At 37.8% G+C, this 18,876-nt stretch overlaps 1 protein-coding gene across 3 annotated transcripts in view; it reads right to left on the reverse strand.

Moving 5' to 3' along the window:
* The window catches only part of AK8 (adenylate kinase 8), a 67,690-nt gene that overhangs the window by 32,218 nt on the left and 16,596 nt on the right, over positions 1-18,876 (reverse strand). For all 3 annotated transcript variants that reach the window (XM_057401603.1, XM_057401601.1, XM_057401604.1), the window contains exons 6-10: positions 15,339-15,420; positions 13,652-13,723; positions 12,672-12,872; positions 10,002-10,133; positions 7,637-7,726 (exon numbers count right to left, since the gene is read on the reverse strand). In XM_057401603.1, coding sequence (XP_057257586.1) covers positions 7,637-7,726; positions 10,002-10,133; positions 12,672-12,872; positions 13,652-13,723; positions 15,339-15,420 — 577 coding nt within the window. The remainder of the gene's footprint in view (positions 1-7,636; positions 7,727-10,001; positions 10,134-12,671; positions 12,873-13,651; positions 13,724-15,338; positions 15,421-18,876) is intronic.

Below are 18,876 nucleotides of genomic sequence, written 5' to 3' on the forward strand. Positions count from 1 at the left end.
CCTGCCGGGGGCGGCGGGCAGCGCGGAGCGGCGGCGCCCGGTACCGAGGCTGTGAACGGCCGACACCTCGGCATGATTGAAGCTCTCCGTTAAGTACCGTAAGTAAGACCCCGCGGCCCTCGCTGGCGCTCCGGGTCCCGAAGCCAGCGCAGGTGAAGAGGCGGCGTGGAAAACCCCCGAGGTAACGTGGCGTTTGCAAGGAGCAGTAAATCCCGGTCAGTCCCCTCATCAAATGGCAAATTTACATTGAGATGTAATGCCACTAATTTTACATATACAGCACTGCCGACAATGGGTCCCTGCAGGAACTGGAATGATTATTTTAATACACTAAAATAAACAGTATGGTAAAGTATTTTGTTTCTACATTTTATATTTTTTATCTTCAAATATACCAGAACCTGTTATTTTATGGTTTTTAGTAATTTAAAATAGGAATTAGCCGCATTAAAGAGGAAGTGATGACATTTTTGCAACAGGTACCATTCAAATCATAGATCAAATGATAGGTGATAAACGAAGACCTTCAGAAATGCCCATGAAAGGAGCACATCTTGCTTTCTTCCATAGTTATTAAGTCAGAAATCCAGGAATCTACACCTGATCCCATTCAGTGACTAGGTAAGATTCCAGCCCCTTACACTTGTTAGTGGTATCTTCAGATTTAGCAATGGAAATTCAGCCCAAATTGATTATTCAGCATGCAAACACAAAAAACATTTTTCCCCCCACTAAAAGGCCTCTGGGATGTTTTCAACGTCTGTGGGTAGTTGACACAGGAGTGGTGCAGAGATAACCTGGCTTCATACACCCAGGTTCCCATCCACCCTCACTCACCAATTGCGCTGCAGCTCAAGTTCAATTCGTTTTCTGCCTCAGTTTACCCACCCGCAAGACAACAGCTACTCTGAATTACCTCACAGGGATGCTTCCAACCTGAAAGTTTCTAAAAGTAGTAACAAAATGTATACGTGCACTACTTTTTTTTACTACTTCAGCTTCTGCAGGGAGAATACCGCTAGACACAAGACAGCAACCACAGTTCTAACCCATGTAACACATCACCTCCATTATCAACCATGTTCCTCATTTTCCTCCTTATTTCTAACCTAGTTCAGCCCTACTGAAGCACACAGGCCTTCTGACAGGCAGAATTTGGCCTACAAACCCCTTTTTAACAGTGATTACAAAAATGAATAAATTTGGTCTGATAAAGTGAAACCCATCTTGGCATTCCCCATGTGGTGAGAAGGGAGGGTGATGAGGGGTTTGTTGTCCTCAGTAGCAAGGCCTGGGCCAGGACGTACTCTGAATCCCCAGTAATTGGGAGTCTCCCCTTGCTGTTCCTCCTGACACCTACCAGCTACATTAATAGGACATTCAAATATGTAAAGTGACACCCAAGAGTTATTAAATGTTTTGCTTGCCATTAAAAAAGTCTGTTTCATATAGGAGCCTGATTCTGTGCATATGATACCCAAAGCAGAGCCAAAGCCATGGTGAGCATTTGAGACCTTTTAACTTACAACCTGTTATACCCACTTCCTTACACAAACCCCCAGATCTCAGCAGCATTGTATAGTACAATGGATGCCTAATATTGTACTATTGATACTTCAGTAAAGTAACAGCGAATAGAGCTGCAAAACCAGAAGACTGGCAAAATCTATATAAGGAGGACAATACCCACTGGCTGACTTCTTATCACAATTGCTCCAGGAAACAACTGCACTAGACTCTTAAATAAAATCACATTGATTTTGTCTGCTCTGGCTTCCAGTGTTAGCTTTTTAGGGTGTGGGGTTTTTTGCTGTTTTGTTTTTACTTTTCAATAGGATGGCCCATTTAAGGCTTTAAAAATGGCTTTGTAGACTGAGTCTCCCAAGACTTGCTTCAGCCTTGAATATCTGCCAGCCAGACATGACAATCTTGATTGTTGTATGGTGTGTAAAGAAAAATATATTCTAGATTTTCAAATAAAGGAAAAGGGCATCTAATTTATCATATTTAGTGATTCAACATACACAAAAAAGTAAAATTCAGGAAAGAAGATGACAACTTACTCCCTCTCTGCCTTCATGTCAAACTTCCTATTCTACAACCTTGCATCTTTTATTAAAACAGGAAAAATAAATAAATTTTATTTTGTTCTCTTGACCACCAATTTTCTCCTAGTAGGAAAAAAGACTGCTACCTATTTTCCATAAGAAAACCTTTGTAGCAGTCCCAGAGGAAAAGTCAAAAGTTTGACTTGAAAAACGGAGCTACTTCAAAAGCATTGTCAAACAGAGGTGAAGGTTTCTTAAAAATCATAAATTATAGTGCATTCATAAATATCTCCATAACTTTACACAGTATATTTGTGATTGAGGTGTACATATAGCATCGTTATAAAACTAACTTAAATAAAGTAGAAAATCAATTTGTTTATTAGCTACTGTTTGGGCTCTGTGTGTGTGTGTGCATGTGTGTGAAAAATGAAAGAAAAATGGAGAGTTTTTTCAATAATAAAAAGGGAGTTGCACTGCAGGGCCCCTAAAGCTTGTGAAAAATTAAACTCGACGGATTCAAACTGTCCTATTTCCACTTCAAAAGGGAAGAGGCACTGAGCTCTTCCCAACTTATCTTCAAACGCCCAGCACCCTAGAAAGTTTCTTTAAAAAAAATAAAGTCTCTAGTTCCCCCAAGCACTGTACCCGTTACTGGAGCTGCTGTCTCTCCCTCTTCTAATTATACCCATGTGAGTCTATTAATCAACTTGTAAATTATTTAGAGAGCCATGCGCTGTCTTCAGCTAGTACAAACACACTGCATGCAAAGACTTGCTGAAAACCAATGGAGCTCCCAAAGGGTCTCTCTCCAATGTTCAGACAGCTTGCAGCTCGCCAGTACAGCGCTGTTAAAAACAAGAAATAACACTAAGCTTACCTCCTCAGATATAAAGATTTACTCAGCCTTTCAACTCTGAAACTCTTTGCAAGTTTTTAACAAAGACGAAGCTGCTCTATTGTCAAATCTGTACTTCACACTGAGTGACGAGAATATTAATTTGATGTAAAAAAAACCAACAACCCCAAGTGCTTTCAGTGAGACTGTGATCACAATCACCAGGGGACCCCAACTTTCAGAGGCTCCACCAAAAAGCACCCCTTTAAAACCATTCCAATTTAAAATAATGGGGGAAAATAATCTACATTTGTACAGTAATAGTTTTTATTAGAAAATAGGAGAAATTAGGGAATTCCAGATTTTAGCCCCTACATACAAGCTGCCATTGGGGACCACTTCAGATATTACTACTTAAAAAAATAGAAAAAGGGGAAAAAACAACACAGATTGTGTGTGTTCAGCTCTAACAGGCTGCAAGCAGTGCAATGTTCTGTGTCTTCCATGAATCAGCTCTCTTTACCACCTGAATCTTCATTTTGGTAGAAAAAACAATTACCCAAACTAATAGCAGTTCTCCCAGCTGAAAAGCAGAATCTTACTGGTTTGGAAGTGGTTTTTTTTTCTAGCCCCAGCTCTTCATGCTGTTTTCCTGTCATCTCATTTTTCTTGGCTTCATTTATTGCAGCCTTGCAAACAGATATATTAATTAGTGATCACTCCATGCTATTGCAGCATGAGAACACAGCACATTGAACAGTGGCATGCAAATTCCTTTCCAACTAACTGATGACCATTCCTATTTTTGTGATGCCCCCAACACCAAAAAGCTTCAGCTTCTATTTTCATTAATCAAATGCAAACATCACAAGGGGCAAACACTAGGGATATTTAGGGGGATATGCTTTCTCTATTTTTTTTCCTCTCTCAGGGTATCAAATTCTGACAGACACCTTTAAAATGATGAACAGAGATCCTGCAGACGGACCCTTAAATTAATGCATGCCCATGTTTTCAATGAGACAGGTAGAGAAGGCCATCTAGCCCTCCTCAGAACTACAGCAACCCGGGGACATGAATACTGCATCAAGGTCTTCATCATGACCGTGAGGTCTATGACAGGCTATCCACATATTCATCATTTGTCCATAGCCTGAATTACTAGAAGGGGAGGACCAGGCTCTTCACAACATTTCAGAAGGAGTCAAACTGAATGGATTCAAGTTATTTTGCTGCCTATGGAAGTGTTCTGGCCACTACACTCACCTCTTACTCCAGATGGAACTCTTCCTCGGCTGCCCAAATGGCCCATGCTAAATTTCTGATCAAGGTTTAGACAAACTGAAGTCCATGACCAGTGGATTGGTCTCAGACTGTGTAATTTTCTGCCCAGAGTATAGTTAGCAATAATTGCCCAGCATTCAGTGGAAACCACAATATCCTAAAGAAAAAGGATGTGCATTTCAGACTGGTTGTCCAAAGAACAGCTCTATGTTTATGGCAAACAGAAAGCAGTCAGGTTGCTGAACTTCCCACTGAAAAGACACTTTTCAGTATTCAGTGTGCACCAACTGCAGACTAGAATGTACTGGCAATTACAAAATTAATGGGCTCAAATATAATTCTGCTACCTTCATTAAGCACAATAAATCACCATATACAAAACTGAGAAGTTCGATAAAGCAGGAGGTAAGGTCTTTATGAGACAGCAAACACTAGAAAATACAGAAAATAGGAATGCACTGAGTAGCCTTCTGGGGTAAATAATATAATTGTCTAGGCTCTTGAAGTACATGTTGTACACATGAATAGCCATACAGGAAAAACAACACAAAGAATGTTTGTGAATCCTAAACCCAAGAAGAGATCCGAGTTAGTGAACCAGAACTAGAATAGAATAGACAGTGGGCAGCCTCAATAATTCAATAATGAGTTAGCTTTGAATAAGCTGGGTTTTGAGTCTTTTTATGACACCACAACATACCCTGCTGGCATATCTTAAATGACTAATTGTATGCAATCAATTGTGTCCACAAGAAGGAAAACCACACTGAAATCAGTCCCTAGGGCAAGCATTTTAAGAATATATGAGGCATGCCCTCAAGATTTTACGGCACTAGTTTCATTTTGACTACTAATGATTTGAACACAGCATTGCTCCCAGTCTGCCTTTGGTTCCAGGATATTCTGTGATAATGCCACTCGCATGATTCCTTGCCCAAAGAACTAAGTTTATTTGGTGCCTAACTAGAAATGCAATGAAAATGTTGAAGTTCTAACTGCTATTCCAGCTATAACACTGTCTGCTATTGATTAAACAAACTCTTTTTAAATGTGATTTTCTTGAAACTGAATGTAGTCAATCACAGTGTGAGAATCCTTCCTCTGCATTAACCTGGTTGTACCTCTGTAGCAAGACTGCAAGAATCCTTTGCCCATCTTTCCTCTTCAATACACCATGTTATTTCATTTTCTCCAAACCTCTTGCGAGGGCAGTAATGAATTCTTGTTAGTGTTTACTAATGTAAATTCATTCTTTGTTATCCCTGGGAGAGGAGGATTAGCAAAATGACAGAACCTATTATTTCTGGTATTGCTATATAATATTTATTTTTATTCAGCCCTTAATTAATTTATTTAATTTTGAAAAAAATATATGTGCACACAAGCAAAGAGGGATTTTTTTTTAGCAGAATGCACAGAAATACAGTTATTACTCCCATTAACATTCAGAAGCATTGTACAGCTTTATCCTTACCTACTACATTAAAAAAATAATCTCAAACTGAAATAATTTCTAATTTGGAGGGAGAAAGGAATTACAAATTCAATTTCATTTTCCTGAAACAGCTCCCTTGCACTAAGAATGTGTGTATTTTAAGGAGTGGCTAAAAATTATAACCTGTGAAGTTGTTTTACTCTACTAGAAATGCTTTTGGTATCTCCTTTAACGCACCTTAATGGTTAAGATGAAGTTTCTAAAATACACAGAAAGCATTTTACTAAAGAAAGTTCTTAAAGGACCTATCTTTGAATAAATAGATCATCCAAACTCTCATCTCAGCCACAACTGAAATTAAAGGAGTGAGGTATTTAGAGTGGCTGTCCTCTACTTCACAGAGATAAGACGTGAAATTACAGTATACACATAAGATTCTGAAATTAATGGATACCATGAAAAAACATGGGCCCAGAGCTTAAAATGATCTCCACATGTGAGTTAAACTGCACAAGCAGCCACTTTCATATCAATCACACTATACACATAAAGTTATTTCCATACATGAAGACCTAGGATAAATTGCAATTAGTATACACTAAGATCTCTTGCTTTTGAGTTAAATGGCCATCCTGATTAGCAGTGTCTCTAAATCAGAAAATCCTCTACTGGATCTCTGAGCCCATGTTCCAGAGGTCCCAGCTTCCCTTTCAGGCTGTAGAGATTCATGCTTTCCATTCCCATGGTTCCCACGTAAGCTCCTAGTCCCAGTGATATGGTGACTGACACAGAAAATTAATGCACTGAACTCACCGAGTTACAAATAAATGCAATCCATTCACTAGAGATGAAGTTTAGAGTTAAAATGTATTACCTCATGGCTTGATAAAGTGCCTGACAGAGGGATAGAATACCCAAAGCTGCAGGCTGCCAAAGGTCTTTTTGAAATGCTTAGAAAAGTACTGAATCTCTTGCTATGGTATCAAGGGAAACTCAGTTAATTTTATAGGCTCATGTTTCAAATCTGTGTAATTCAGTCTCAGAATTAAGCTATTGTGCAAAAAAAGGGGACTTTCAAGCTTTCCACCTTACCAAATGACTTTCCTTGCTAAAACTAAAGACAATGAAGATTTTTCTTTGCTCGGGGGGTTTGCTCAAAATTCCATTAATACTGAAGATTAACCAAGATTTCCCAATCTTAAACAAGATTGTCTCCTTTTAGTCATATCGTTGGCAACCCTTTGGCCTGTTGCCAGAAACAGGACTGAAAGCTCCTCTTCCAGGCCATTGTCATTTGGAAAAACAAACGTTTTTACATGCTACTGAAATACAACTTATCTTTTAGAACTACAACTCTTGTCTGATTTTTAATACCCACCACATTGAGACAGCTATCCTTGTGCAAGACAACTAACAAACACCTAAGTTTAATCTGCTGCCCTAAGGAGCTTACAGTATTCATGATTTATCTGAAATCACTGCAGAGCCTTGCAAAAGCAAAGAATGCTTAGATATTCTTTGCGGTAGTCCCTACCTATGACCAAAAACGCTGATAGAAATGAAATGCAAATAAACTTTAAAATATTTTCATGAAAGTAATCTAGAGTAACATACTAAAAGTCATTAAAAAAAAACAGAGAGCATAGTTGTTGTTACAGCCCACTTGAAATAAAAATGAAACACAATACTGTGCTTTAAGTGACAGTTTAAACATTTTAAAATTATACATCTAGATGAGAACTCTGATTTTGATTTAAAGATAAAAACATGGAATTCAAATTTTGGAATGCGTAGAAGAAACCTAAATTTTATTGGAACAGTGAACTATTTGCTTTGAAGATATCAAAGAGCTCAGCAATCTAACTTCTGTTATTCAGTGCTACAAACCACACGTAAGGAATGGAATTAGTGAACTTCCAGATTACTCTGGTGTAACTCAGGTTAGAATATGACCAAGAAAAATTCACTCACAATTTATTTTTTTGCTACAAATTTTTAAGTACAGTGCAATGAGACAACAACGTGCCCTACCTGGATATCCACTGTCAATGTAAGTCTTAATGAGTTCCCCAAGTTTTGTCTTGCCTGCAACAATTTCCTTTAGCAGTTGCCCACAGCAAACTAACAGGAAGGCAGAACAAAAAAGACACAAGGTTAAATTTTAAAAAGGAAACAACAAAGAAGAGAAATAAAACCCAGAAGCTGCATAATGGAATAAGGTCACTGAATAAAATAAAAGTTGTAGGGTTTGGGGGCTGGTTGTTAGGATCTGTTTTTTTTCTGGCCAAGCAGAGCTAAAAGCAAAGAGACTGAGCAGGGGAGAATACTGAATAAAAAAGAATACATTTGGCAAAGAACATATTAAAAATAGACATAAAGATATTAATCAAATATGTTTCTGAAATAACAAGTCGAGGATTGCTCCTGGTTTTCACTTTTTATAAACTTGTAAATACTGAATAAAGTTACACCTGCTGAACAGCATGTCAGCGGCTCAGCTGGAGGTGCAGGAAAATCTGCAGTTCAAGGGAATGACTCCCTGGATCATTTAATGATCATGTAAGAATTATATTTAAAAAACTGTGCTAATGCAGTATTATAATTGACTTCAAACACACAGAACACCAGGAGATGCAGATTTAAAATTTTAGTCAGGACAGTGGTATGTGAAATACTGCCTTTCTGACCGGAGTTACTGAGTCTCACTGCCACAAAGCAGCTTAATGCAACGTTCCTGACTTATTTCACAGGGAGGGAATCAAGGCATGGAGAGGTTATACAACATCCCAAGTCCTAGTTTCAACTCAGTTTTGGTTAGTATTAGATAAAAATCACTCTGTACATTATTGCATGACCTTTCAATTAATAACTGGAAGTTAATTCTACTTTTTCTGAAATCAAGAGCACCAACATCTACAGCTGCACTGACTTTAATGGCAAGAGCAGCAAGCCCTTTCATCTGCTTTATCACCATTAATCAGCCTGTTTGGCAAACAAGAGGAAAAATACTCCACAGCAACATCTCTTGGATAAAGCTGATGGAATTTAATGTTTAAGCAACAAGGGATGAGCACAAATTTTAACAGTTACTAGTTGTCCTGAAGAAGAAAATTTGTGTCAATACATGGTGTGAATAAATGGTGTGAAAACATAACAGAAACTCAGCTCATAGACCCCAGTTTAAGAGAACTAGTATATATATATATATATATAAACTTAAACTCAATCCAATTCATAAGACTATTTAAACTGTGCTTTAATCCCAGTATAATCTGAATACTATTCTGAAAAATGATGGTCTATTGATGGTCTATTAATTAAAGACTAAATTCTTCTAATATTTGGTTTACAGTATACTTAAAATTCAACATACAGGTAAAGCAGTGGTAATGGTATTTAGTGAGCAGCTGCAGCAGTCTCATCCAGTAGTTACTTTAGAAAGAAATGCAAATTTTGACCTAGATGAAAACACTATCAAACTTGCAGTTTTAAAAATAAAGTCCAAAAACATTAAATACATTCAGATACATGAGGACAAATTTTTTTAAACACATTCAAACATGGTTTATTTTTATTAAGCCAATGACACCATTATTAAAAACACAGCTTTGAATAAAACTACATTTACTTTTAATATGACATTATAATCCACAGCAATATTAAAATAACTGATAGCACAATCTATCAGTTTTATCTGTACTTTTCAGTATTGTAATATAGATTTTTAATTAATTTAAATTTACCTTTTTCAAGTTCACCAGATATCATTTTAGTCACAGTTATGTATGGTTTTTAAAACACTAAATAATAGTAAAGACTGCAAATAGAAAAATGCTAAACCTCGGACCCTGAACTGACAGGTAGACAGTTCATAGCTGTTTCTGTGCCTGTAATGGAACTGCCCAGACCTACGATCTAGGCATTAGCATGTTAACCATGAACAAGCATCATCTAGAATTTTCTGGACCTCCTTTACCAAAGTAAGAGAATGCACTTTTAAATAATCACTTCTTTTCTACTACATTACTTCAGATGCACAGAACCTGAGTCTTCATTAAAGTTCAGAGTAAACTCTCTTTCAAAAGAGCCCCAGTTTTGGTCAGATAGCTGAAACTGCAAGGACATTACTCATGATCCACAGAAGAATTCAAGAGCACTACAGGAACTAACACATGGAAAAATACTGTCTAAAATCATGTCTAAATAACGTTAGAGTTGGTTTGGCACAATATATGCTCTACTGGTTTATACTACACTTCCTTCAAGAACTTGACATCCTTAGCAACGGACAAACAGAAATTTTATGAGCAAGTAGGAAAGACAGACAGCAAAAGATAAATGATCAGAAATGGAGAAAAGGGGAATTGAGCAAAGTACACATTTACTGAGAACTTACTGTTGACAACACTGTATTTCTGAGCTAATAGCGCTGCCTGAAGACTCTTCCCACTGCCTGGGGGTCCAAAGAAGACAATCCGTGGTGTAAAGGGGGCAGCTGATCTGTGCCGTGTTTGGACATAGGTAAGGACTAGAACATGAAGCAAGAAACAGAGTTTACATCCTATTTCTTTTTTAAAAAAATAATATAAATATTAGCTTCTCTCAAAATAAAATTAAATTATGTTGATGATCATTTATTTTATCACTGCAACTTCCAGATACTCCAACCAAAACCAGGACACTGATATCTGTCATGTCAGCAACTTACACCAGGAGGCACTTTAGAAATTTTACCATCATCTCATTCCCTATACTTCCTTTCATCAGTAAAGGTCAAACCATTTTAAAGAGTAGATTCAATTAATAGCTGCTCTTTTACCATGCTGTTTTTAGCAGAAGTTTTTTTTTGCTTGATAGGTACAATTTTATCATGCAAATTATAGAGGGATATAATAATTACATTTAATACTTTCTGCAGTTTCCGAACAAATATTTAAGTGTAAAAACTCAGGATGTTAAATTAAATTTAACCAGCTTGTTGTGTGTGGTTAACAGACTCCTAATAACAGTATTATAAACTTGTATCATAGGATGTCATGACACAACACGGCACTGACAACGCACAACCCAGTATGATTTTATTCTTGTGTCCATCATTTTTGCCTTAAGCTTCTCTGTCCCATTCTACTGTTTGCTGGACATTACTCTTCCACATTTCGTATTGTGTAGGAAATACTACGTTCAGGTCAATCTACGGATAAGAGCTTTGGAAAGACCACAGGACATACGAAGCGTCATCATGTAATGTATTACAGAGATCTGAACTCTCTTACAATTTCAAAAGAGAACCTGATAGATACCCAAGAAGCTAAAAGAAAACATGGCTTGGCAGTGAAGACAAATTAGGATCGTATTTGGACATAGCCAAAGACTCTTACTCCCTGTGCCCCTTTTATGACTAACAAACAGGACAAGCTTAGACATTAATGTTTGTAAGAATCATAAGCCCGTATTAAAAACCCCAAAACAAACAGAACAAACAAAACCACAAAAGGATAAAAGGATTGATGGAGAGCACCATAAGTATTTTAACTACCATTGTTAACACATTGCTGAATACTAACAAATTTTCTGAGGACCCTCTGTTAGACACTTTGGTATCATTCTAAGGTACATCTGTAAGCCAGAAGCATCTCCAGCAAACTCCAGACCTGGTATTTCTAGGCAGTAAACCTACAGAACTGAGAAACTAACTCAGACTGCAACCACACAGGATCATGTACATCTCCTCTCCGGTGCCACAAGCTGTACTGGGACACTACACCATACAAACTGAATTTGATGTCACACATCCCAGCACATGTGAGCAGTAATTGCATTACAGTTTAAAGATTTACAGACTTTTATAATTGTATGAAACAATCCATAATAATACTAATATTCATGAGAGATCTCCTCTTTCTTTTTTACACTGTACCTATAAGCAATAAAGAAGCTGAACAAAAACCCTGGAAAATCCTAACAGCAAATGTGTGTTTTGCTGCAGAACTTTCTAAACCCTGAGTATCAGCTACCCAAGGAGTGCTCCAGTTATTCTGAACATTTGCCATAACCCAGTGTATTGAAAAGCACAAACATTACAGGCAAAGCACCCTGCTTACAAATGATGCTTAATTTGCAGTAAATAACCAAGTTAATTAGGAGTAATGATCCCCCAGACAGTCTCCACAGCTAATTATTCTTTAAAAAAAGCCTCTGGCTGCTTGAGGCGCTGCAGAAAAAAGATCTAGAGAGGATTTTTTCATTCCAGTTTTCAATTTATCTCACTACATTATTAATTAATAATAATTAATATTCAGGCACTCACATTTTTATTTACAATTCAAGGCATGAATTCTTTATGAATGATGATATGAACTTTTAAATTTAATTAAGTAATTTAGAGGTAATTAATCTGTAAATTCAGAATATAAACTTCCTCCTTGTTTATCTTAAAAGTGCAGCACTTGTTATTAAAAAAAAAAAGACCTTTTTGAGATGCAGAATTACTGGGATATAACAGATCATCTACAGACTGACAGCTACAAAGTACATTATCAATTGGTCTTTTCTGGCAGTTTCCTTATTCTCTTCTTGAAGAATCAACATTAAAAGTCAGATTGCATTACAGTCAAGCAAAGGCAAACAAGAACTGTTGAACAGAAAAGCTACCAGCAAGAACAGCTTTTAAATAATGAAATGCTACTGGCTTTGAACTACTCCTACTTCTTGTTACCAGACTTGTGGAAGGTACCAGTCCTTTGGGAGATTAACGACTGAGCCACAATGCAGCCTTTTAGAAGAGACTCTTGCAGAAATAAGCATGACATTTGCTCTGACTCAGCTGCTCCTTGGCAGGACTGTGGTGCTAAGACTTTCCAGTTACCTGCATTTACTCTAGTCCTGTAAAATAATTACCAGGAAGAGCCCAAATGTTGTACTAGAAGGAACATAACTCAGCTGGGAGCCATCTGTGTTGACTAATCCTCATCCTATAGACTGTCTCTAACAGCTAGGAACTACCTTTCAAATTTATATATAAAATAGTTTATCAACTATCAGATTTGCCATAAAGATGCAAATTTACCCTGTGAGAGGACATCCATAGAAGGCTGGTCTGCATTGATTGATTTCAGAATTTTTTGGTAGATCTGGAAAATCCCAGGGAAGTTTCTGTGATATTCCAGCAGTTTCTTTGATATCTCCTGTTCAGATGGATCTTCTGGTTTCACCAAACGTTCCTGTATCAGCATATCACGTGGCCAGTCAAAGGTCGTATGGTACACCTCTGGAAGTTAGACACTGATTAGGAACTAAGAGAGTTATTTAATAGGTCTTGCTCAGCTCCAAAAGGTTTCCTAACAAACAAAATGGTGGTCTTTAAGCTTTAGACTTTGAGGCAAGCAATAACCTAGGCACTTCCCTTCCTACTTGTACTGAAAGCTATTACTCTGCACATGCACAGATAGGAAGTAGCCAGGTTGGGGATACCTTTCCCAATTCTTAGACTGAACTTTAAGCAAGTCCTTTGATAAGCAAATCTTGCTTACAACAAATAAAAGCCATTTCTTTAGTTAAGAACATCCCTCCTAATTCTACTCTTACAGCATTCAGTATGATTTTTTTATTGATCACTGTCAGGATTTTATGTAATGGATGACTGGTACACAACAAACAATACAGAAATAAGTCTATTTGACAGTCATTTAAAGGAAGATACCCAAAGGCATACCTGCACCGCAGGAAAAAAAATAATCCCAGACTCTAGCAAAGATGCACAGCAAAATGTAAGCTCATATAGGCAGATATAACCTTCAGATATTCTCTACTATAGCCACAGTCTACTGTTTGCAGTCTCAATACTGAGCTTTGCATTTTCCATGTCTTATTGGCACAGAAAATAACACAACATCAACAAATACGTTTTCCAAACAGATGAATTTATAAATTCCTATTAGTCCTTAAAGGGATACCATTTAAGTTTGAATCCTATTGGTTTTAGAATGGTTCTGAGATCAAGCAACGCTGCAGTTTCTAGGGGAGATCAGGAGCAAACACATAAGGCACCTTCTGTGTTGGGATCAATCCTTTTCCCACTGTTCCTCTCAATCAGCACAGCGTCTGGAGCATAAAGCACAACTAGGCACAAAGAAAAACAAAACAAAACAAAATGAAGGAAAAAAGTGTAGCTCTTGTTAGTTAATTGCTTTATTTCCTGTAACTGTTTACATGTGTCCTAATACTAAAAAATGGATGAATGCATTTCAAACACATTTGCCTCAATCTCCTTTTCCAGTACTCTACCTGCAAATACTCACTTTCAATCAGAATTTTGCTCCGCCTCCTAAACAGTATAGTAGGACAAAACACACATTAACGTATGCATCCAGTCCAATTAACCATGAGTACATAGGCTGTCCTCATCATCCACTCCAGTTAACAAGGTTTTCTCTCACTTATACTGTATCTGGAGCCCAGGATGGAAGTACTCACAGGTCACTCAAGACTGAATCTCTTCTATGTCACAAACAATTACTTTTTATCCAGGTACTTTGGTAGCGAGACCAGTGAAACTTATTTTTTGATAACCTCACAGAAAAATGTTTAAACTTGATTGGAAAGCATCAAAAGATGAAGAATCTGTCAGGTCCCTAGATCGCTTTTGGCTCATCATCCTCACAGTTAAACATTGTAATTTAATTACTATTTTCAGTGCATCCGATTACAGATTTCAAAAAAGTTCTTCTTATTACTTTCTCCTCTGTATCAAATAGCTCTTCCAGACACTTTTTCTCCCTATTAAGGTACTCACATACCATAAATTTCTTCTCGCCCGTCTTTTTGATTAGCTAGACAGACTGAGCTTTAAGATTCTCATTCAGGTCTTGGTGGCACAGATATAATTGTGAGCAAAACTCCACTTCAGATGTTAATAGGTATATTAAAAATACATGCAAGTACTAGACATTAAACATTTTTGCCTAATTCCATTGCAGTGATTCCTGAATTCTTCATTAACAGTCAAATCTCATGCAAATCAAATCCAAAGTGACAATTCATCAAGTTCACTAATGTTCTTTTCACTATCCACTGGCAATCTCTGCATTTAGCATTTACACTGTACTCCACACAATCATAGCAATTCTTTACATTCTAAGAAGGTCCTCTGATCATACTAACTTGGGACAACTGGATTCTTCTAGATGGCAAAGGCAGCTGTCAAGGTCTTGGATATCAGCACTTTGCCAGTAAACAGATTCCTCTCAAATGAAGTAAGAATCCATCCATACTCTGAAAAGTCAAGCTTAAAACTGTGACATTTCCACTTCAGTTGGTGGAGTAAAGTTTGCATTCTTTAATTCAATAGAAGGATGAGTTTGTATTTAGGACACAAGGAATTGTTTTGGTCTGAGGATAAAGGTTGATTTCTAGAGATGGAAGGCAGAGACAACTGAGACCCACCCCTAGAACAGAAGCATAGCTGCAATCCCAGCTCAGACACACTTGCTGGGATTGTCCTGAATATACAGAACTCTAATGTGCAAGAAGAAAGGGCTCATGTGTGAAAGACGGGGTTTAAAGTCTCGCAGGCTACCTCAAGTTCTTGAATAAATCTAAGCCATATTGAAGTATTTTCTGTGTGGTGACTGTGGTGTCTTCAGTATCAGTATCGAATTTATTGAGGATTTCTGGGGAGAAATACTTCTAGTCTTTCCTACTGGATGCAATCACACATAAACCTTGTACTGCTTACCGACATGCCTAGGAATGATGCCAGATGACTGCAGCATCCATGCCTGTTCCCGATTTTCAGGGAAGCCTTCCAAAATCCATCCCTATTGAACAAAAACATGAAACGGTTACTGATCCTGGAAAAGAAAAACCAAAAAATTAGCACTAAATATCAGTGCTGCCTGCACAAAAACTACCTCATTCTGATCCCCCAACAGTACAATGTTTGTTACGGGTGTTTGTGAGAGAAGAAAACAAATGTGGAACATTGCTGTCTTTGTGAAATGGCACACACTAACACACACACAGTGCCACAGAGCAATGGGAACTTATGTATTGAGCAATGACTGGTTTTTTTTTCATGTTTCAATCTTAAACCCAAAATTTCTACCTTGAATAAAAACAACCCAAAACAATTTCTACAGTTTTGAAATATTCAAAAGTATACCAGCCCACACTGTGTATAAAAAAAGAGGCTAAACAAATCTAAAGGCAGATTTAATGCCAAGAACACTGAGGAAAATATGCATGCTTTCATTATTTTCTTAAATTATACAGGAAAACTCACAGTAATGGAACCAGCGTTCCCAAAGCTAATGAAGCAACAGAGCAAAAGTAAGAGAAAAGAAAAAAGAGCCTTTTGCTCCCTAAAGTCCTTGTTATAGCCAGCTAAGTGTTGGATTGAGCATCTTTAAAAAAACATTTACAGATCTGTGAAATACCATAGGAGAGCTGCAGCCTCGGTTTGTGTGACGCAGTTTCTGAAATCTAATCCACTTCCCAGTCTCAAGTCTAAATCTCCTGAACTTTCTCTGATTTATCTGTTAGTTGCTCAACCACACGTATCCTTAGCACTATTTCCTATACTTCAGAATAACTTCGTGAAACCACCGTAAATCTGGAAGCCATATTTGCACTGAATTAAAGAAGATATTTTAATATTGCATTAGCTGACAATCGTTCTCATCACCAACATAAATTTGAAGATCCGTCAGTTTGGGGTCCAAAGGTTTTAGAAGTATTTCATGGAAACGTATCTCCATGACTTCTGTAGGAGGAAATGGGACATTCCAATTATACAAGAAAATAGACTATTTAAAATTCCTTAATTAGCCTGGTTTCAGGAACATGTCATCCTGCTGATAGCTGAAGGAAATAAGAGACTCGAGGAACTGAAAAAGCCTTATTTGCCACTCCCAGTGTTTGCTCTGTCGAATTAGAATGAACCATTGTCTAAGGTCACGCAGGTGCTGAGAAATCAATTTATCCCTTGGGACTTGCAGGAGGCAAAGCTGCACAGTATTTTTAGTGATATGCTAGGAACTTCAGCACTAGCTCTGAATATATTGCGCCTCTAGAATGCACATATAGGCCCAGATCCTCTTCTAGGAAGGGATGGCATCACAGGTCTGAAGCCAAACAATCTCCATCAATTTACACAGGCTACATATCTGGTTCATTTATTCCACTCCAAGTGCAACACTTGTGGAAACTAAAACAAGACAAATGGGAAAGAACCCCAACACAAACCCATGGCTTCTGGTGTCACTACAGCTTATTGCTCAAAAACACACCCTGAGCAACAGGCAGCAAAACACAATATTGTATTTTTAACAGACTTCAAGAGGTTTATATACAAATTTCAAAGGTACTTAAAATGGGCAATAAGCAATTTTATAGCTAAAAGTTTTTGCAATGTAAGAAAATATAGCTCAATAAATAGCTTCTTGCAACAAAGGCATTAAACAAATGCAAAATAAACACACACTACAAAAATAGTTAACATTTTGGATCTGATTTCCAAAGGTCTCCAAGTTGCGGGGTATCAGTCAGTCCCTAATTAGAATACATTATCCATCTACTTGACACTTCAGTGAAATGTCTATTCCACCACAGAGCTGCAGCTTTGTTCAGAACAGGTTTATTGATATTCTGCTGCATTCCCTCTCCATACCCCCAGTGGCTTGGTTCTGTTTTATCACACATCAAAAAGGCCGTATGCTCAGGGCACCCCATGCACGGCTCAGAGCTGGAGGTCTGAACAGCTGCAAGTGGTATGGGATCACAGGAGGGACAAGCTCCAAGCAGATGTCACAGATAAAAAAAAATAGGGAAAAAAAGAAAGAGGAGTAAAAAGCGATTGTGGCTTGGGAACGAAGCAAGAGGAAGCAAGACACAGCAGAGCAAGACCTGACTTAAAAATACGCCTATCATGCTTTATGCAAACACTAGTCTTTTTTGCCCTCCTGACTATCATGAAAGTGTAATTAGTAACTTCACATGGTGAATTTGTTATTTTAAGAAGCCATGTATTTTTTGTTCTTGATAGCAGTAACCTTACACCCATGCATGGATCACACCTTATCACATCAAGGATGGAACAAAGGCTAAAAGTGAGTAATTCCATGGTGCCTTTACTCTGTGGTCACTGTTCCTCTAGTTCAGCTGGAAACCTAGATGCTTCCCCAGAAGAAGGCTGCCGTAAATACAGCATTCTGCTGTTGCCTTAATGCCAGGTGAAGTGCTCTTTGGAGACACATGCCATGCTGAAAATCAGCAACAAGGAAGTACTTTCAAAGCCATCACTTTTCTCTCTGGACTTAAGGAACCTGGAAACGCTCAAGGTCATTCCCAAATGTAAATCTCAGTCCTTTGCTGGCACTACTCTCAGCTGTAACACCAACCCTACATACTTTCACACTTTCCACCCCAATAATAATGACTTGGGTATTTAACATCTCTCTGGTTATTTAACCTGTACATCCTCAATAATTTTTTTTTAATTGCAAAATCCAGAACTGACACTGCTTTAGAACAATGAAAAGGAATAGCACAGAGAAATGACACTGAATTATGTGGCGCATCTGAAAGAAATCTCAGCCGCAAGCACAGACATCAAAGGTCATGAACACGACGCCTTTAGGACAACAACGCAGCTTCTCCACATCATCACTCAGTATTTTTGAAAAGGTATCATGTGCTTTTCAGTCCCACCTGTGAAAGGGGAGAGAAAATAATGCCAAAAAATAGCATCAGTAATATCTTTGCCAGTATGGACCTAAAATTCCTGAGATTTTCAGAAAACAGCAGACTGAGCAGTAGGAATACTCAACCCTGCACTCCATCAACATGAGTAATATGGGAAACTTCTATAATTTGCCTTTAGAAAGAAACCTTTTATTCCCCACATTATTTCTGTAGGTTGAATAAGCTGCAAAGCTTTTTTAAAAAGCCACATTCTTCTTGGGGAAAAAAACCCATGGTGAATAGGCACATCCTCTCCCCAGATAAATCACTATTCTCACATGGATTTTCAGAGACAACATGATGACCTCCATCTGCTAAGGTAAACCCAAAAAGAACCAATAACCACTGATATGTTTGCCTGCCCTTTCAAGGATAGCCACTACCATTTGGAATTGTTTCATAGCAATCAAAAGGAATTCTGCCACTCATGAATCACTGGCCCAAGTTTAGCTTCTAAACAGTCCTAAGCCGTCAGCAAGGTTTTTCAGCTGGCTCTCTCACAAATTCATTATATAGCAGTCTCTTCACCAGCC

Source organism: Pezoporus wallicus, unplaced genomic scaffold (genome assembly GCF_028554395.1).
Source record: "Pezoporus wallicus isolate ANWC-B61680 ecotype Strahan unplaced genomic scaffold, APGP_CSIRO_Pwel_v1 contig_8013, whole genome shotgun sequence".
Lineage (NCBI taxonomy): Eukaryota > Metazoa > Chordata > Aves > Psittaciformes > Psittacidae > Pezoporus > Pezoporus wallicus.